This window comes from Ooceraea biroi, chromosome 8, assembly GCF_003672135.1.
Source record: "Ooceraea biroi isolate clonal line C1 chromosome 8, Obir_v5.4, whole genome shotgun sequence".
NCBI classification, from domain to species: Eukaryota; Metazoa; Arthropoda; class Insecta; order Hymenoptera; family Formicidae; genus Ooceraea; species Ooceraea biroi.
In genome coordinates this window covers 12,416,667-12,438,735 of record NC_039513.1, presented here as the reverse complement: position 1 = coordinate 12,438,735, position 22,069 = coordinate 12,416,667, and the positions used below count along the sequence as shown (strand labels likewise).

At 45.8% G+C, this 22,069-nt stretch overlaps 1 protein-coding gene across 4 annotated transcripts in view; it reads left to right on the top strand.

Moving 5' to 3' along the window:
* LOC105276363 (cysteine-rich motor neuron 1 protein) overlaps nt 1–22,069 on the top strand; it is a 263,409-nt gene that overhangs the window by 35,188 nt on the left and 206,152 nt on the right. For all 4 annotated transcript variants that reach the window (XM_011333904.3, XM_011333905.3, XM_011333902.3 and 1 more), the window contains one exon: nt 7,647–7,700. In XM_011333904.3, the coding sequence (XP_011332206.1) occupies nt 7,647–7,700 (54 nt within the window). The remainder of the gene's footprint in view (nt 1–7,646; nt 7,701–22,069) is intronic.

The following is a 22,069-nucleotide window of genomic DNA, read 5'->3' as shown; positions in this document are numbered from 1 at the left end:
TGATAGAAACATTTAATTTTAGTAAATTTGATTATTTTATATGTCAAAGTTCATGATTATTTGAAGATTTACTTTAACTTCTTTTAGAATGTTAAACTGACTTTGTGACATGTTGATTGTTTAAAATTATTGTGTTAAAAGCATTTCAAATAATATTCCATTTCTAAGAGACATACACAAAATGTTAAGTTATGAAGTTAACATTAATGTAACATATAAAATTGTTATACAAATAATAACATATCAGTTGTATGTTAATTTTACATTGAAGTAGTAATCAAAACATGGCAACACAAGAAAATTTTAACATATGGACGCACAATTTTTAACGGTGTGCTGATCGATATCCGTAATCTTTTATCGCTGCAACATAAGCTCTCGGACTTTTCTTTATAAGTCTTCGTAAGACTGCGCGACGAATAACTTCCTGACCGAGCGACTACATTCGTCCGAGAATGATGGAAGTGACTTACAGGATTGTTGCATCCATTCATCGCGCTCGCAGAGAAACGAGGACGATCCATAGTTTCCCGTTCCACTTACTCGTTCACCGTGTTCTCGAGTATTTGCGTTCGACCGCATAAATTCCTCGGTACACCGTCTTCTGAATGTATTCATGGCGCATTGATGAATTCACGAAGCGATCGCGAAAACATTCTTAGCAAATATCATTTGTGACTTATTACGAGCGTCAGCATTCTCTCCACGAGCCCCAAGAACGAGCTTTCTCTCTTGTGGTTGATATAACTCGAAGGATTCTCCTTATTTTCCTCTTCTTCTTCTTCTTCACGTGATGAAACGTTACACCGTTAACGATTTAACGTCCCGTATCATCTTGCGCGTCATTCACGCGGGGTAGCAAAATAGCACGTCGTCCTAGAAAGAGCCGAGAGTTCCCTACTGACCCTTCTGACGGTGCACCATCATTCTTTCCCGCGGAAAATGTTCGCTGTCACATTTTCGCTATTTTTCCTCGAAGTCGCCGCAAACTTGCTATTTGTTCCATTGCGTTGTTTATGGAGTGTGCGCTACGCGTTTCGCGATGGGAATCGCTGACGCGGTCCGAAGGAGCGGGATCGATTTCGCGTAAAAAGGAGCGACGTTGTCGTTTCCGATGATGGTCAGTGGATGGAAGAATCGGTGGATCGAGATTCGTCCGCATTATGCCGTGTATGAATGCGTCACGTATAATAAACCAATGACATCCTCGGGTCACGAGCGTCGTTACCACGCGCCGTAAACGTTTATGCAGTCGGTTAATAAAAGTCGTTAGCTCCGGCGTCGTTACACTCGTCGTCTCCGGTGCATCCGCTTCGCGTTCTCGATCGAGTTGTCCCTTTTAAAAGCGTCTCGTGAGATTCGTTGTACGCGGATGCGTCGCAGATTTCGGCGACCGACTCGTTAATTGCGCGAATAATTATAAGCTCGATCGTTCATCTCGTCGTTCCGTTAATCCCTTTAGTGTCCACCGTGTTCCCGTTCGTTAAGAGAGTATCCCGCGGTCCTTCTTTTTAAACGGGTCGCTTTCGCATGATGTTCCGCGAGCCTCCCAGGAGCCTTTTAAACGGAGCTCGGCTTTACGGACGGACTCCGCGTGGCTATTACGTCCGTTTTTACGTCACGTCACGGACAAAATAAAGGGTTCGGGGCCACGATCGAGAACCGGTTGGCAAATGAAGGAGTCAAGAACTGACAGTCATCATTCGGGGCTCCGTGGTCTTGTTTCTCGACAACAATCGCTGCGTTTTTCATCGTCGGCCGTTACTCTTCGGAGGGGGAGTTGCCTTTTTGGCCATCGCTTCTCGCAGCCGGTGTGTCCAGAAACGGACATGACCGAAGGAGAAAGGTCGAGAGGAATAAAATACGCGCCGCAAAACGACGGCCATCCAGCGTTAATGAAAAGAAAACATAAATAGCGACGGAGGTGCGGACAACTGCTAAGAAAAACGGGAAAACCCTGACTGTAGGGGGATCAAGCGGCGTGCCGGTAATCAGAAAAAGACATAGCCTGGTTCGTGACGCAATGTTCGTTCCGCCGTTCGTTATCGGAGCCTCGTCGTTTCTGATTAAAACGCGCAAAAACAGCCACGTGAGAAAGAGAGGATTGTGTGTCGGGTAACTCGAAGCAACTTCTTGTAGCTGTCCCTACCTCTCGGTTATCCAATTTGATTTCCGATATATACTGAAGCTCGCGCAAGAACGGATACCTATATAAGAATTAATTGGACTTTGCGCGCCGTAATGACTTTCCTCGTTCAGTCGCGTCGTTAATGTCTTCTTAAGCCCGCCGGTTTCCCAGAGCAATCGCTCGTTGTTAAAAATAATGGATGCGCCCCGGAATAAATTATTGATGAATTAATGACGGGAGATTGCACGAGAGATTACATTTTTTTTCGCTGTTTATGGAAAGCGTAATTGTACGAATCTGTGTCTCACGTATATAGGTAACGCGGCAGCAAGCTGATATCTGTCACGCGCTCGATGCTTTTCCTTGTCCCAATAGCTCACGTCGAAAGAAATAACTGCGCGTGAGTAACTCCATAACAATTATGATTAGAGCTCTCACCCGGAGTTGCTCCAGAATCAATAGTTAACTCGTTCTCCCTTCGAGTGTAACTTCCAGAAGTCCATCTCGACACAGTGCGGTGTTCAACGTGTAACGAGGTTGTTGGTGAGTGAGTAACAAAAGTAGTTACCCTGGTCGGTGCAGAAAGTTAAATTCGATTCGTTGAGAAAAGTTTAATCGCGTACGTTCTATAAGGGTAGAAAGCAGACGGATTGTTCCTTTGCCGGTGAATTAAGTACACGAGTAAAATCCCTAAGTCCGAAAGAGGGAACAAAGGAACCAGCCAGCCGAGTTGGTTTCGGCACAGATACCACGAGCCACCGGGAACGGCATTCTCCAAATTAGAACCATGATCCGCCGCGCGTTGCTTCAGCCGAAATTTCAACAGAAATTTTAAAATTCATCTTTGAATCTCGGCGAACAAATAAATTAATTAATTAGCTGCGTGATTATCATATTTATATGATTATCGTGTTATAACGAACTCCTACTTCTTTATCCGAATATGTGTCGCGTTTTAATTATTGTACCGAAATTATTATGTGCAATCATTATCGTATATGTAATTATTATCGAGAATATTCAAAAGACACGCGAAGAAGGGAAGGGAGAGAGAGAAGGAGCGAAGAAATTACCGGCTTAATTGCAGTGCGGAATTGTAATGCGTGCTCGATTATACGAAAATTCATTTAATTGCTTCCCAGGCACCGACCGTTCTCATTATTCTTCACGGTGACGTGTTCCATGGATTTGCGACAGTGAATATTTTCAGACGTGAATAGAGACATTTTCGCCGGTACCATCTCCTGTAGAGCGAAATAAACCAGCGCGTGCGCGAAACGCGCCACGAATTTTATTGGACCTCATTGAAAATAATTGTCTTCCCGGTTAATCGAGTGCAATATCCGATATTGTTCACCACAACCGCAGTAAAAAATCATTGATTTCGCCGCATGGATGTATTACACCTCGCAATATATAGGAAATTGCGCGAAATATGGGGCGCAATTACAGGTACATGCGTGTACATGTACGCGCGTGTGTGTGCACGATCGAGCCGCATTGTGTGTTTCCATTCGTTTGAATCATTAAATAAAGCGAACCATAAAAACCGGGAATAGCAAACTCTCCTTTTATTGAGAGCCACAGTTGAACTTGGAAATTTCCTTGCTGAAGAAATACCAACACGAGAAAAAAGATTTGATTAATTTACGCACTTTATATCTTGTGTTTGTAACATTTAAGCGCGAGGTATTTGTATTTGTATTGAATATCATCGTATTATATTGAAAATTATAACACATAAAGCGCTATCTTCATAAAGACCTTGCAATAACAATATAAGTACTTAATTTCCCGAAAACTGTTGACGATTTTCATTTTGCATGTAACGAACATTCCGCAAGCGTCTCTTATTTACCGGTCAGATACCGCGAGTCAACAATGGATTAACAACGAAGCCTTTGATATATATTGCTTAAATTGCTCGTTGCCGCCGGCGACCTGTCGTTAGCAGAAATTAATTCGTTTAATAACGCGCGTGCGGCCGCGAATTTACGCTCGGCTAGAAGTTCGGCGCCAAGATCTCGACTTCGCGCAACACCTTCAATTTCAGTTTATGCGAGGCTATTATGCTCGATTCATTTTACGTCATCGGCCAGGCTAGTCGCTAGTCGCGTTCCCTACGGCGAACTTATTCGACACGCTAATTTTATGGAATACGAGGTAAATTGCGAGTGCTATTGCGGGAACTAATAAAACTTTCCTGATGCTTAACGGGCGTAAATGAAACGCCACACGGCGAGAATACGTTCGAGTGGATTTTCACTTTGTTAGTAGCGACGACGGGCCGCTCAAAGCATCTGGTTAATAAGTTAAACGTTTAATCGTTGAAACAGCAAAGATTCTGTATCGCTGAGGGCGTGCGGAAATGTCGTAATTATTATGTCATTCTCGGGAACATCTGAAATAACTCGCTGCAAAGTACGGTACCACATGTTAAACATTAACGATGCAGGCGAGGTTCTTCTCTTACGACATTTCTGGACGGATCTTTCAGATTTACAGCATTATGATTTCTAAAATTGTAAACACAAGTTTGCCTCTCACAGTTTTAAATGGACGACATTATCGGAAATAGTTTCCAGCAGAGAATTAATGTCGCTTTTACTTTTCGACAGGAAGACTTTGTTTCGACTCGCTTTCGCTTCTCTCGGAGAAATCCAGTTATTATTTTGAAAGTTCCTCGTGAAAGGATGCACGATCAGTTTTTTCTTTTTTTTCGGCAGGGATACGAAAGTGCATTTTACTATCTGATCGATTCATTCCGGATTCGGGATATATTTGGTCTGTTCACCACGTGTCGAAGGATGTAACATTGAACGAAAGCGTTTATGAAACATCCCGGGACATCCTTCGATCTTTTATACCCGTAGCAATTTTGCAGCTTCGTTTTCTCTCATAGGTACGCCTCTCACGTCGCGGATCCAATCGCTTTTTACTCTCGCAGTATGGCGAAACAACGTAAAGTCATATTGTGTCAGAAGTGCTGGCTCGGCACGGTCTTAAGAAAACCTTTGGATCTTCACTTTACTGCATGCAGAATTTCGAGGGGGAACATTCTTTGAAGGAGTCGGGCACGGTCAATTTCGCGCGCAAACTCCACTCTGCATATGCAAAACCATTTTCGCGATGTATGGCGCAACAACCGGAAATGGAAAACGACAAGGACGCTGTAACAATTGGTACAAATTGGCAAAGTATTTCTCAAGAATAACTGTTATAAACGTCTACGAATAAATCTCGCAAGATTAAGTACAGATATAGCAAATCGCTTTTACGCCATTAATGTACTTATGATCGAATAAATTATTTATCCGTCGGATAAATCGAATTACAAAATAATTTCCTCAGGAATACTGCGCCGTTTATTGCGGGTCTTTCTATTTTCGCTGTACGAAATATATCAGCCGACTAAAAGCGGCCTACTGCGAGAACACTATTATTAGATATTCCTTGAGATTTCGGGTCAATGTGGGTTGCGCGCGATCGTGAGAAAACGGATGGCCCAGCCGGCGTTTCGATCTAAGGCCTCCTCGGACATTAGACTACGCAATATTGCGGTCAACACAAACGCGAGGTCAGATGCGATCGGCTGACGTATCGCGCCCAATCGATCCCGCACGCGGTCAAGTCCAATCTAAAAATGTCAGACGTCGTATTGCGAACGAGGATCGAATCTGCGGGGGGACACGGGTGTGTATGGGATTACGGGATGCCGGTATATGGTACCTTACGGTCTCGCGCACTTGAGCGGGCAATAACTTAATAATTGGGTCATTACGCGAGCGCTTTATTGATCGTTAGATTCAACTTAATCCCCAGTGGGGTCCGTCGGGTGCAGCTCCAGCGGGGATAAATTATAAAGCTGTCTCGGAAACGGTGGACGGGACCGTTATTTCGCGCTGGAACTTTTCCTTTATGAGGAATTACCGCGCGTGGCACGCGCGCGGATACATATATATGTATAATATATAAAATTAACGTGCAACGTAAATCTAGCGACATCGGTGCGCGTGGGTAACGTAAACAACTTATAAAGAGGTAGTCGATATTAGCTTTCTTATTGTTCATGCTCTGCGGTCTCGTAGAATGGCCTGAAATAGTGCGAGGCGTGGGCCGATGCTAGAAATACCTGTCGGTTTTGGAAGTGGACCTTCGTGCCGTATGATCGTGTACATAAAATTTGTTATTCTACCTATAAATACGTCAGTTTCCAAATAACAGTCTTTCATGTACAAAAATCCATATTAAAGATTCAAGTGTTTTGACAAATTGAGTTTCGGAGTAAAATTGCTGACACAGAAATGTCAATAGGTAATGTATGCTTCTTTAAATAATCTGAGAATCTTTCTTTAAATAGTAGTTAATCCTTGCTCGTTGCCATGCTCTAATGTCATTAATTTTCACATCTCCCAAATGCATAAAATATAAACATAGGAAAACAAGAGATATCGAGTATCGTACAATATCGGATTGCAACACTCCGCAAAACGATGAGCACTGATTTGGTATTTATCAGTGGGCGATGACGCAAAGGACCGCGATTAAGGTGGAGAGCATTTGCAGTTAATATTAATATAAATATTAATGGCGAGTGTGTATATCGGCGGAGCGGCCGCTCGAGGAAGATTATTTCGTGAATTTGCCCGCACTTTCGGATAATCCGATATTTGCCCGGGACTCGCGTCGATGCTGCGTAAAATTTACTCGCCATATTAACTGTCCGGCGGTGATCCATTCGGATATTTGTACAACAAACGTCCACGGCTCCGCGAAATAGTGAACTGCTCACCCCTGAGCAAATTCATAATCTATATACACGTCCGTGCTGCTAGTGCCAGTGGTATTTAATAAGGCGGGGGACGCATTATAGAGCCGAACTGAATCATTTATCGCGCGCAAATATATAATTGCGGAAAAAAAACGAGATATTTCCTCGTAGCAGATTATTCCTTGACGTTTTTTCCTCAGGTATCCGCACGAATTGATACTCTAGAAATACGAATTTACGAAAGCTGCAATTTCTCAGGGGATCGGATTTTACCCGGCGTATTGCCATATTCTATTTTTACATCCCATTTCCGCATATTTAATATCTCTCTCCTCTCCGTTCTATCTATTATTCCGTGACTTTTTATACCGTACCGTCCATTATTAAATGGTTCTGACTAATGCGATCTTTTGTGAATTCATCCTTTAATCAATACCAATTAGTCCGTCGGATGACACGCGATTTGGTATTTTAATGGGGCTGAATCGCATTTACGGCGCTACGGTCATTACGCAGACGTAATTACAGGACTGAATTACTTTACTTATTAGTAGTTCCCGATCGAGGCCGAGGCGACCGGTCCGCTCCGATCGCGGAATAATGCTCCGAGAGTGTCCGAGAGTGCTATCTAAGTTTAATCTAATCAAGTGTTTCTCGCGCGCAAGTACTCACTAATGAATTCATGCTCGATATCCGGCAAGCACTGCATAAACTTGCACTCGAATGAACTTCCAACTTCTGTTGCAGATGATCTCTACAATTCCGGGGACACGGTGCCGGGGAGCAACGTCGCCGTTGACGGTGAGTCATTCTCAATTTCCAATCTCTCGAAAAGTTGCACACCGGCGGCTTTAATCGAGCGTGTTTAACATCCGTCCGCGCTGTCGTTAAGGGATTAAAGGAAAATTGCGTTCCCCCTGTGCCAGGCTGTGTGGCCGACTCTTCCTTTGATACCGTATCGCGGCTGAAACAGCGTTCGACGCCCAGTATTAATGCGTGCATGCGCCTAACGAGCGTTAGTAAACCGAAACTTGCAGCTTGGGTGAACGCGCGTTGTCGTCGCTATCGATCGGCTAAAAAAATCCAGCGAGAGAGCGACGCTCGCTAGTTTCCATACGATATTTTCGACTGGCCAACTGAAATAATACCGCTGTATTCCTCGCTGTGCATCTGACACGAGCGAGCGCGCTATCTCCATTAATTCCGCACCAATCAGACTTTATTATCGTCGTTTTGCCCATTTTATCGTTTTTAAGCGCAGATAACTCCTCGCTCCCGACAAATGCTATGATGTGGAATAAAAGCACTTTGCAAAACTGGCAAGGCAGACGTAATATCATTTGACAATTTTTTTTGGTATCTTCCTCGTGCATTTTGCAAACCATCGAAAATTGACTAGTTACTATTGGCACAACTCTATAATTCTCGCGTCTGCTTCTATTGCTTAAATCCGGATGCGAGTTTCGATTGAAATGTCTCCGCAATCTTTTCTGAAACATCAGTGTCATGATGAAAATGATATTACAATACTAAACTACTGTTTTATTAATAATAGATAACCGGTTCTAACGCAGCAATTTGTTGCGTTAAACTGCACGCAGCGCAAGTCTGTTTCTTCGCATTAGAGAACGTGAAGATACCGTCAATTATAGATGATATCGCGTTTAAACAGAAATTCTTCTCGTCGCTTTATCAGCAGCACTCGCGCCGCTACTAATTACATCTCTTATCGGTGCCACGCATCTGCCGGACGTTCTTCGTGCTCCAAGGAAGCGGATAACCGCTACTTCCTCTAACGTAACAGCGAGATAGTCACATAAGCGACTCGGCGCGGAATTGAATTATCTCGCGGAGATCTGCGAAAGGGTTCGCCGAGGGTCAAGCAGTCGGCACTCTCCAAATGCACGGTTAGATGGAGAAGGCTAATTTAATTTGGCGGCCGAGTGCCTTTCCCGCACTCTCCCTCGTCTGCCCTTTTCTCACTTTTTCTCTTAGTCTCTCTCTCTCTCTTCCTTTTCCTCTGTCTATCGCCAAGTAAGAACGAAAAAGCGGCAGAGATAAGAACTTTCCTTTTTCAACGGCCAACAGAGTTGGCCCTTCTCGCACGCGGCGCGGTAACAAACGAACGAAGGGTGAACTTCAGCTCTGCGCCAAATGGGGCTAAAGACACACACGTATATCGCGTTACTACGTTTACGGCGATGCTTTTTGCGATGAGAATTTCCGATGCGGCGTTGAAAAATTATGTTTTTCCTGTTGCATGCCGTTGCGTGAAATTGAAGTGGCCGGATCGTTTTCCGCTTATTTGTTTTTCCTTTTTACTTGCGGCTCGCGTTACGGCGGGTTTACTCGCCGCCGGCTGCGTGGAATACCTCGTTTTCGAGTTTTCGTGCTCGTTGTCATCGAATCATACAGCTTCGTCGATCACTCTCCCCTCGAATTTTGGATCAACAACGTTTCGACGTGGACAATGTAGGAGCAGGAGCCCCGTGACTCTTATCAGATCTGCGAGGTCTTGAGGGTCTCTCCTCGGCGAGGAATTCTCGCCTTTAACCCAGTTTTCCAAAAAACTTGAGAAGAACTTGAAGAGGGATCTGAATCTTTTTTCATTTCCCGCAGCCATTTCAATATTAATCTTTTCCAAGTTCTCGGTGGGAAAACGGCAAACGCGGATCCTATTGTGACACCATCCCCCTCCCGCTAATTCTTTTTGTAATGATTATTATCCGAGCTGGCAGGTCGCCCGTGCACTCATCTCCGGGTATTGTTTCAAAAGGGCGAGAGGGCAATTACATTATTCCGCGTAGTTGGCAGCCAAGGGCAATTTAATTTGTCGGGTGGCCCTTCGCAAGACTGAGTGATAAAAACTTCCCTCCCGCTGCGTAGCCGTGGCTTGCCGTCGTTGGACGGCTGTTTCCAACGACTTTTCACTGGAGGGTAGGAAGGTATGAGGCATGAGAGAAGGCCGTTCGCGAAAGAGAGTAACAAAGAGTAATCGCGCGTTATATAACGCGGCGAAGCTCGTCGGTCCATCGTTAGATCGAGCGTTTCTTCAAACGGAGCCAATGGCCGCGATACGGCAAGACACGTACGTCATTAAATTTAGCGGAACGATCCGCGAGGGTGTGGGATTCCTCCCGAGGCAACTTTTTTCACGATAGCCTCAGACAACCAAAGACCGCTAACGCGCGGAGGAGCAACGGTTCTCGATACGGTTAATGGCGATAAGGCCGCGAACGTGATAAGCGGAAAATGTAGGCGCGGAAATGGCCGGACTCGATCGAGACGCTATGTTTTACTTATCGCTAAAGCGTTCATTATTAAATCCGATATGTCTCCGCGAGTCGATAATAACGTTGCAGCGGTACAATTTGCGATAAAGACAGGTATCGTTAATTCTTTACGGCATAATTCATATGTACGCGATCACACGCGCATCGCATTACTTTAACGACGTAAATACACGTTATTAACTCTCTTGGGACATTATACGCGGCGTTACGATCTTAATTGTAACCTTGAATTAATCGAGATTCTATTCGGTGCAAAACTCGCGCGAAAATTGCAGATCAAACGCGCGACTACGAGAAGGATCCATTATTATAGTGTCCTACAACGTTTTAATATAATAAAAGTACGTTGTAATGAACGGGGAGGTCTAAGCGCGCGCCGTCCCCTTCTGAATGCCCAAGTCGCTCCGTGCACTTCATCTTATTGAAAATGTCTCCCTTGAATAGAGTTTCGCCCTGCTCTTCGTAATACCGGGGTATCACTTTCCTCTCGCTTGCTTCCGGACAATGTGCTTCCCACAATGATAAAGCCGCTGGATTTCATGCCTTTTTCTCGTGCCATCGTTGAAGATCGCTCTCTCAATATTCGAACGTCTCGTTAATTCCTTCAGGATCGACTTTTTATTTACGTAGACCGAAAATTTCGCCCTTTTGCGCTTTTCTCTACTCAGCTCTGCGGGACGTCTAGAGAAATTTCTGAACAGTTTTCAACGGATCAGTCCTGATGTCTAGTCATGAGCATAAACGCAAAGTAATCGCTCCAAGCGATTTTGATTGCCGCCGGAAGTCGGAGAAAGAAAATACGAGAATATTATTTCCCGAATTTGAGATATTTGAGATTCGAAATATTTTAATAGAAATGCAAAAGCTATACTCTCGGCAAGCAAATATTTCCCTTGCTTAAGTGGAATATTAGGTGTTGTGTTAAGGCAGCGCTCTGCACCGCTCCACGTCCTTAAGAAGGGACTCCAGGAGCGGCAAGGATTAGTGCACGAAGCGAAAACGTGACGAAAGCAGCGAACAATCGGTCTCGCAGGCGCACGCATATATCTTCCGGTTCTCTTCTCGAGTTACAAAAGTCTACGGGGGTGTGCCTTTCACGAACTTCTCGAGTGCTTGGAGCGCGTATCTCGGCGATACCTTGGTGGTATCCTCCTCTCGGCTCCATTTTGCCTGGCGTCTATCAGAAGCATCGTTTCTCCAGCAGCGTCTCTTTCTCCCGCGATTCTTTTTCCCCTGTGAACGTGTCCTGTACCGTTATTAAATAAACTTACCCACTGTCTCCCTTCCGAGACGGGATTTTCCACGTAAATACCACGACGCGCCGGCAACGACGCGCGAGCATTGGCAAACTTTAATATCTCGTCCGCGCGGGCGTAATATAACATATTCTATTAAAGTGCACTGAAAACACAGCGCCGCGCTATGCGTTTATGCAACTTGTCTCGCAACGGCAGATCCGCGCAGCTTGGCTAAGCTTTTTTTCAAGTCACTCTTCGAGCGAGATTTCTGATGAAACTCCATCCATGTTGACGTCGTTATCAAAGGAACGTAACAGGGTGATTAACCACCACTGTGCTGCGTCAACTGAATGACTAACAATGCATCATCCCTCGTTGTATCTATAAACAAGATGAAATTTCCATTAAATCAACACGTTAAATAATTAAACAATTAATTAAATAATTTCCTCCCAAAGTTCAGATGTCGTGAATTAGGTTCAACATGCCTCGTTAGGAAGAAGAAAGAGTTTTCCGTTATTACTATCGCGATCAGGAACCGCGTTCATCAATCTAAATCCAATTAGTAAAGGAAATGGTGGATAGTTGGGTGACAATGTTCGCAGATCCGTTTCTTCAGGCAGGCACCCCGCTGTCCTCGCCCTCGATGGTAGATAACTCGGGTCGAGGGTAATAGGGGCTGCAACGCAGGGGGTGTAACGTTCATGGTGTTCTCGCGGAGCATTCCCGAGATTTATGTTTTCCCTGTCGCAACGACGCCGAGAGCGGGTAATCCGCAAGGACGATGCGAAAGAGGAGGAAGAGGAGGAGAAGAAACAGACGGGGGCGGAAAATGGCATCCGCGCGTATAGATCCCGAGCATATTTGCCTCGATAAAACGGATAGGTTGTCTCGAGTTCGCGGCAACGCTCCCGTTTATTCGCGCCAATTGTGGTTCTCGAGGCGGGGAGGTGAAGGCGGGGCAGGTGGAGGAGAAGAGGAGATCGCAGGGGATGCGGCAGGGCGAGAGAGACTCGATACCTTCTCGATGCAAGGGGGAAATAGAAATTGAGCGAAGTAACAAGGCGCCGGGGGCCACGTCGTCATCCTGCTCTTTCTCCTTCTCCTCCTCCTCCGGAATAGAAAATGCCACGCACGGTTTCGGGTTTCCTTTATGAAAAGAGGCAAGATGCGCCGTCCAGGTGGCGCTCTATAAAAATGATATTTCTCTCGCGAGCGCACGCGATTTTTCCGATGAAATTAAGCTGATTCGCGCATTGACGCGCAAATCCAGACAGGATCTGTCAAGAAAAGTATTTCCAGCGAAATGGAGTGCCGCGCGCGTTTCCACGTCGGAATCATATTGCCTAGTTGACAGATGAGAGCAATAGGCATCGGCAGCGGATGATCGAAACGGATCGGTACCGAAAATAGGGACCGCCCGCGGGGATTTATTACTCGCGCTGAGATTTCATTTGTCCACGGGAACGACGGTACGAAATTGACGACGATGTAAGTTTCACCCGGCTAGATCGTTGTCCTCGCGTTGCGAGAACGGAGATTACTTCGGAATTTATAGCGAATGCGTTGAGCACGTATGCGCGAATGCATAAAGCCGAAGCGCGCTGCGTATTTCGCGCGCGACAGTCGATTGAATTTTTCAGCGGATCACCGCGCGAGTTCGCCGTTCTAAACGAGTAGAAATCTTCGCTCTGGAGGGTGCCAGAGCGGCAGCGAGGAAGAGGGCGGAAAGTTCCGAAGCAAGCCGGCTGTGCAATTTAGTCGAAGTAGAATTAATTTTTTTCTACTATGAGCTTGTTACATGGCCTAAGTGGATCCTGAAACTCCAGCCGGCGTTCTAAAGAATAATCCAAGAAGTGTGGTCTCGGGCCGAGATTAAACGTGGATTAATTTATTGTCCTCCTCCCCCTTTCCTCCCTCTTCGCGTTCCACACTCCCGATACAAGCTGTTTCCTTACAAGAATTGATTTCATTAGAAGCCTGTTCCTGGTTTAAGTGGATTGTTCAACTTTACAGCGTTTCGAGGGACGACGCGCGCGGCACGTCGCGTGTATTAATTTACCGCCCGGACAGAGGAAACTGCTCTCGCGAAAGAATTAATTCCGTCCTCGTTAGAATCTGTCTCCCGTGCCTGAAGAAGGGACAAACGAAGGGAATGAGATCGAGTCCTTGATCTGCAATCCGCCGGCGTACGTGAGGTCTTCCAGTCCGTTCTCGCGCGACACAATTGCGCCTGGTTGCAATTATGACTCCTTTGCTCGAATAGCAAGGATATGCATTATCAGAAGCGGTTTGCGTCCACCTGCGTGATTCAAGTTAGAACATTTACCAAAAAATAAACGATTTGGTTTAAAGAGAGGATCTCAAATGGGCGAAAGAGGAGGGTTTGTGCCTCGGAAATCATTATATTTCCGAACTGTCACCGATACGCGAAGATCTGCTTTCATTACAAACTTGTTCGGATCCGAGACTTATGCCGTACTGAGCGGAAACCTTTCGTTAAGAATAATCCAAGGAGCGCGTTTAGCGGCGTTGACCACGTCATTACGGGGATCTTGAGGAAAATTCCTCGAAGTCTTCTTCTGATTGTCCGGGAGGGAAGACGGCTCTCTTCGCGAGCGCAATTGCGCGGAACTGTTAAAAAGTTGTTGCACTGGCGTCCGTTCCAGGACTGTGACTCCATCGTCAATTATCGTCCTGTGTAAAATCCTGCGCGCCGTTCAACGAACGAGAGAAAAGGAGAGAGAGGATTCTCTCTGGTACCCCGGCTTCCGTTAATCCTCGTCAGGATGCAAGGGCTGCTGACACTCGCGAAACGGAGGTACCGAAGAATACCAAATGTTATTTGAAACATGAGAGAGGGTGACAAGTCGTGGACGCGCACGCGCGCGTACAATTACACTGCTTAAAACGTGATTAAATAATTCCGAGGCGGGATTAAGGTCTTAACGCGCTTCCGACACTCGTAACGTGCGCCGGATTGTTTATGAGAGTGCATTGGTGTGTTTTAGCCGCGAGACAGCGTTAACGAAACAGCGTAGACGTAGATTATTAACGATAACGATGTCTGCCTTTGCAGTCTAATTTGTGCTATTTATGCTATTCACACATGTAATGCATTAATAAAAAATGAAGCGCAACAGTAAATCGAACTTTCGTAAATCGATATTTGAATTCTCTATTTGAAGATCCCTCCTCGCCGGGCACGAGAGATTCGTTTATCGAGGCTTGAAATGTGTTCCTGACAGATCCGCGCCTTATCATCCCTTTGCCGACAGGCTGGGGTCCTCTTAACGTTTAACATTACTCTACGTTCGCCGTTCCATTTCTCTCTCTTCCTCTCGTTCTCTTACCCTTACGCTCTATCAACTTCCATTCTCTGTCCTCCCTCTCAAACGTGGTCCTCGAGTAATAGCAAGGAGAACCGAGGGCATCTCCCGCCTGTAACTCCAGAGCAAACGTAAAATTATACGCGTGGGTATCCGCTCGGCGCTCTGGATGGCTGGTTGGATGGTTGACCCAAGTTCTCGCCGCTTCCATCAAGCATGGGTGGCGAGCGCATTGCGCCACTTTGCCAACTGTTGTAATAATTCCCGGTTACGGTCGTCTTACTTGTCGTCGTCGCAACGGAGCGGCCACTAGGCGGAAATAGACGCAAAAAATGTGGCAAATCGCCGACCCTCTCTCCTGCCCTCTCTCCCGTTGAGATTTGACCGTCCTTGCTCCTCCTTTGACCGCAATTCCTCGCCAACTGGAACGTAAGCCGCGGTTGGTTACACCGGTGAACACACATTCGTCGTCATCTTGCCTGCTATTGTGGAAGAAACAACACGTTACTCCACCATACGCATTTCGGTTGACAACAAAAATGGTTTGCGTTTTATTTGATACGTAAAATCATCGCGGTTGAATTGAAATCTCCCGAGCATTCTTACTGGTGCATTCGAAGTGTATTCGAAGCTCGTCGAAGGCGATCAATATTGGCATGCAATATTTCAGTGTTGCGTCTATCTTCGGTATCCTTAAATAACTCAAATAACTAGAGCCTCTTTAAAATATTCGCAACCCAAGGGATGATTATAAGATTGCTGTCCTATTTTCTTACCGGTCCGATACTGGATGCTGCATTCTGAAGCTCATTTCTCATGCAAATACATTAGAGGAAGTTCGTTGCGCATCGTTTAACGCTACCGATAATTCGATTAATTGATTCATTTAGTAACAGCCGGCGCTACGCCGGCAAACGCATCGAATTAGCACGCATATTTGTCCTCCGCTTTTAACAGAATTATACGGTCTCGTTAAACAACAACGCCCAATGTAGCGTTATGAATATCTAATTTCCGCCGTTATTTCGTTTAAAAATTTAGTACCAAAATGTAGCCTGCCTTTGACAGGCTTTCATATGTATATACAGGGTGGCCCATTTTAATTTCTACAGTCGATTTTTTAAAAAACTAAAAGAGATACGAAAAAATGTTTCAGACAGACATGTCACGATTTCGAGGGGGACAGAAGATGATACCATTGGTTTGACCTTGAATAGTCGTTTGAAGGTCACGCGAAGATCACCTTCAATTTCTTAAATTGAAACCCCAACTTTTTATTGCAGATTCTTATTCTCCATCGAAAAGTAAGTAACTTTTGTCTGAAACATTTTTCCGAAAAATGTCATCTTATGTCCTTAAAATGATCTTCAAGATGAGTTTTGAGGACATTTTAAGGACATAAGATGACATTTTTCGGAAAAATGTTTCAGACAAAAGTTACTTACTTTTCGATGGAGAATAAGAATCTGCAATAAAAAGTTGGGGTTTCAGTTTAAGAAATTGAAGGTGATCTTCGCGTGACCTTCAAACGACTATTCAAGGTCAAACCAATGGTATCATCTTATGTCCCCCTCGAAATCGTGACATGTCTGTCTGAAACATTTTTTCGTATCTCTTTTAGTTTTTTAAAAAATCGACTGTAGAAATTAAAATGGGCCACCCTGTATATATAAATGATATATTAAACGCTCTGATTAAAACAGAATAGCGAATTTCATCGTAAAACCCTCCGGTTCGCGATTACGTTCGTGAAAAGAGGCAAGCGCGCGGATATTACAGCAAAATTGGAGCTTTTTTGCGAAAAATCGGATTTTTTTTTAGAAGAACAAAATCACGAAATCTCACCGTGCGGAATCCACTGAGTAATCGCGGCAGTAACGCGCGCGCGGAAAAAGTCCGTCGTGGTTTCTGGATCTGCGGCACGTTTCTCTAATTACGACACTTCTGCGAAACGATCTCCAATACCGAATCGTTTTACGTCATTAATGACCGTAAGAGAATCGGGTTGCGAAAGGGAATCCAAGTTGGATGAGAATGCGGAATTCGATCTTGGGAGCATTCCTGTGCATTTGATCAGCCGTAAATCCACCTCAGGCTGCGCGGGAAGCCGGTGCGGTTACTTTTGAAATTAGTTATTAGTATAATTAATTGGGAACGATTGCATCAGTAATGGGAGTCGAACTAATCGAATCTTTGCACGAATCTCGGGCGAATCTTTTGGCAGGGAGCAAGCGCGGCGAACGGTCTGCAACACACATATAATTACAAGATCTTTTACATAACGCATCAACGTAACTCTTGATGACATTCTGTTACAATAAACGATAATTAAATTTAATATCTAATTCGTAACGAATTTCGATTTTACGTATCTTTTCCGAGTCCAACGATCGCATCTGAAAACTATCGCAGCAGGTTCGGCTTGAAGATTCGGCCGAGTGTGCTCGAGCGTGAGACGTTCCGTGAACCATCTTTCTCCGTTTTTGTTACATCCGGTCCATCGGAGGAGTAGCCATCGTGACTTAAATCTCGCATTAGGTCCGCCGGCATTAACGACCGGAAGGGAATGAGTCCGTGAGGCGAACGAAATCAGAGCTCGCGGGTAGGATAGAATTCGATCACAGGTCACGAAATGCGGCACGAGATCCGCAGGATCGTCCTTGAATCGACGGGGGATAAAAGAGCAATCAATCTGACCTCTGATGGTACCTCTTCCTCTACTTTTCTCTCCCCTCGCCGCCTCTGCGCCGCGCGCCTTCGCGTTTCGTGGATCCAGAGCAGCTTCCGCGATTTCTTGGTGAAAGTCGAGAGAGAGAGAGAGATAGAGAGCGAGAGCACAGATGTAGCAAAATGAGACTCTTTCGAGTTGCCCGACACGTCGCGTGAACAAATTTTTATTGTATATCGACAATGGGGCTCGGGCGGGCCGTACGTCGCGGACATAAATAACGAAGGTACCAGTCCGGGGAATTCGCAGACACTCGCGCGCCCTTCCTCCACATTTGAAAATTCAATTTTGATAACGCTTGCCAGAAGGTGAGGCTCGGGGATGGCCGATTTATTATATCTTCCTGCCGCTCACGACACGGGTCGACCGTTATCAGCGCGCGGGAGTCGTTTCCCTCTTCTCCGCAGTTTGTTACCCCGCGTCCTCTCACCGCTGTCACATCTCTCTTGTATAATCGTCGATGATTTGCGGGCCGAGCGGTCCGACATGTGGCGCGCCGAAAGCTGTTACTTTTATGTCCGCGCTATCAGTCATGGTATCTCCCGAAGCTGGCGCGGGATTGAGCCGTCACGCGGAACGGCGTTGTAAACCGGCGAAAATAAAGTTTCGGCGTGTTGCCAGCACCCGCACAGCATCCCGTGTGCAGCGACAAGATACCAAATTATCTCTACTGTTCTGTCAGGAAAGTAGATTAATAACTCCGGCGCGCGTCGTCGGAGTTATCTCAAGAGCGATTAATTTTTCTCAATTAATCTCATTTCAATTAATCAACGCGCCGAGGGGGACGTCTTTTTATATATATTCCGCGCGGAATACCGCAACACAGACATCATTAATACTTCCGAGCGACTAAGTAGTATTGGATTCCCAACCCCTCCGGGGAAATCCTCTTCGGAAGAGGCATTTTCGTTACTTTCTTTTCGCCTTTTCGTCCGCTCGCGAATCCTCGTTTACACCCCGCGGGAAAGCCAGCAATTTGCCGAGAGACCCCGGGATCTCGGTAGGAAAGCTTGTTTTATTAACCCTGAAGACTACCGGGCGAGATTTACCGCGAGATACACCGCCGCCGGGTCGGCCGGACCCTGTTCCAACAGGCTGACGTCGATAAAATTTGTTTCTTGCCCATTAATCCGGGTAAAGAGTTACGTCGATCCCACCGACGCCAAAGGATCCCGCGCGCGGATTTACGGGCAGGAATCCCGCTTCCGCGCGACGGGGTAATTGAAAAATATTTTCCTAGCGCGCGAGTTCCGCGCGCCGTGCTTTCAAGACCGGCCGTGGCCACATTTCTCGCGTGCGCGCGAAAAATAGGACGTTTTTATCGATTCCAACTCGGTGGAGAGCAAAAAAATACGAGAGAGGGCGAACCGGAAAATTGCCACGGGGGTTACATTTGAATAACGATATCTAAGCGCTTCTCCGAGCTTTCGGCGAACGCTATCGGATCGTGCGAGAAATAATGTTCGTTACTTTCGGAAGCCTACAATAGAAGTCGAATTTATGAGAATCGCTTTCGTCTGTTACCTGGGGACGGCACGTTACGTGTAAAGGCCCGTCTACATAGGCCGCAACGCCAGACGCCAGACGCAGCTCGCAGACGCAAACGCAGCACAGAGAAAACGCGTTCAGAGGCTTAATTTTAAATAATCCTCAATAATATTATAATTATCAATAATTCTCAATAATATAATATTATTAATGACTATATTTTTACATAAAACATATCAAATATCATTATATGTCATTATATCATTGTATGTTTTTCGAAAATGGTAAGTTGCGTGAAGTTAGGTCTCCATATGTTTGAAACTGATTTCACGCAACGCAGAAAGTTGAAGTTGATTCAACTCGTTGCGTACGGCCGATTAGCGAATGCGTGCATGCTGCGTGCCGTGAAACGGTAAAAAAAAGTATGAAAATCAGTTTCAAGCATATGGAGACCTAACTTCACGCAACTTACCATTTTCGAAAAACATACAATGATATAATGACATATAATGATATTTGATATGTTTTATGTAAAAATATAGTTATTAATAATATAATATTATTGATAATTATAATATTATTGAGGATTATTTAAAATTAAGCCTCTGAACGCGTTTTCTCTGTGCTGCGTTTGCGTCTGCGAGTTGCGTCTGGCGTTGCGGCCTATGTAGACGGGCCTTAACGCGAAATCAAAAAGGAATGCGAATTACGGAAACGATTAAACTCCACGAATTTCCGATCGAAATATGCCAAATGAAAAATCGCCTATTGTTTTCCCCGAATAATTGCAGTTATCACGACCGCAGTGGCTTAATTGGCCCGTAATGCATTGCGCCAAAGCGCAAACGGCCGAAAGAATATAAATAACATCAGGCAGGCGAACGCGCGCGCACGATGAAGTTCCGAGCCGCACAGAAACGCCGCATATAATTCTGGCATTCGTTTAGCCAGCCTCATGAATGTTGCATCGAACGATTACGCGCTGAATCAACGTACGTAACTGTATACCGTCCGAATTTAATTCGCCCGGTAGAGTTTAACCAACTGAATCGAGGGTGAGGGAGCCCTGCACCGTCCGGCATGACAAACGGCGAGCTACAAATCACGTATACACTCATTACGGCGACGTAATGCCCGACACTTTCAATATAATGCCGTTGTTATTCAATCGCGTCGGCCTCGTCTTCGTACATCGAGCCACGAGTATGAGCATGCACTACGACGGTGGCAGACGTCCGAATGTACAGGGTGGGGAAAAATTATTGGTCAAGCTTTCGCCAGTCGATTCTACTCGTCGAGATCGCCAACATTGCCCATGCAATGTAACGCTACCCACGCCCACTTCGTTGTTCCTGGGTAGCGTTAAGAGTAGATTAAGCAGATTTTACATTCATCACAATTAATTTTACGAAATTTTTTGGCTTCTAAAAACTTCAAACGAAGATTTCTCTATGAAATATTGATTTCCGGCATATGGTCCCTTTGAGACTTGTGTTCAGCTCGACGAGTAGAATCGACTAAGCCAATAAAAAAATTTGACATTGAAAATGACCTTGAAAGTTAATTTTGCGGCACCATGTTTATGATGCAATGTTGGCGATCTCGACGAGTAGAATCGACTGGCGAAAGCTTGACCAGTAATTTTTCCCCACCCTGTACAATGAGTCACGCGATACCGGTTGACGCACACGTGATCAGCATGATTAATATTCCCGCGACTATCATTTTTATCACGCCGAATATTTCATTTGGCACGAACACTCGCGCACGATTTCGAGTCCGAGCGGATTTCGTGCGACGCTTCGGCCGCGCGTATCGACAATACACGTCGAAATCTCGTCCCAAATATCCGCCCTTCATGTCGCACGTAAATCGCAAATGAATCTCGGAATTGCAGCGCGCGTCATCGATAAATGCGGATCGGAGCGGGATAATATCTAGGTCGCGCGACTGACAAAGCCGCAAAGCGGATCGCGCGCGCGATGGCGTTCGCCAGCTGAAACGGCCCTCGGGGTGGCTGGCACCCCCGAAAAGCGAATATTAAGTATACAACGTGCGCCTCGGGTCTGGCAAAGCCGCTCGTTTATGGGTGCACCGGGCATGAAGTTCGTTAAGATACTAACTAATATTTGCCGGTAATATTTGCGTGCGCGCCATAAAAGCGACGGCGATTACGGCGCGGCCGTAATTCGTAGCAGAAAGTAGCGTTTCCATTAATATTCCGTACTCGTCGCTCGTCTGTCATTTAACGAGGCTAACGTAGCCGGTACAGATCGGCTTGGCTGCGCGTCGTAGATCTCGACGATGGATAGCGGTGGGAGATCGCGAAAAACGAGGACGCGCCGGCAAGCCGTCAATCTTGGTGCATCCGCATCGGCGACGCAGCGAGGATTACGTAAACGCGTCGGTGTGCTAATATCGCGGTGCAGTGCTCGCCTTTGACAGAATATGCCGCAGGAAGTGCCCCCTCCTGTCCCTCCTGCCCGTCTCTGCGTCTATCGCTTGCATCCGCACGCGACGCGTGCGACGCGAACCTGTTCTGCATGACGCCAGGTCCATATGCGGCGCGTACGTACTTTGTTTTTTGTATTTGCACATTCTGAAAAGCGGCATATGTCGATCAGTGATGCATTGATGGTCGGGAAAGGAGATACGGGAATTAAATCGCCGCGTTGATCGCCAGATTGAGATCGCACTGCTCGAGCATCGAGTCACTGCTGTTTCAATGCACGTCACGTTTCAGCGTACCTCTTTTTGGGTAAATGTATTATCGACTTCACGTAATCGCTGTTATCGTTCGTGCTTTTTCGCCGGACGACAGACAGAACTGTGTAAAATAAACTCTGTCTTGCTGCCGTTCGTCTCCGTTCCTCGCTCTCTTGGTCTCTCCGCTCTGTCTTTCCGCCGTGTTTGCCAGCACGATGGCCCTGCGTACACATCGTAAAATATGAAATATACAAGCAAGGCCAGAGGCTCCGCTGCAATTTTCATGCGCATCTAAAGAGCGTAGACTTCGTTGTTATGCGACGCGTCTTCTTGTGCGGCCAATCGCGGCTATGGATTAAGGTGACTATTTTATGGGCGATTTTCGTCG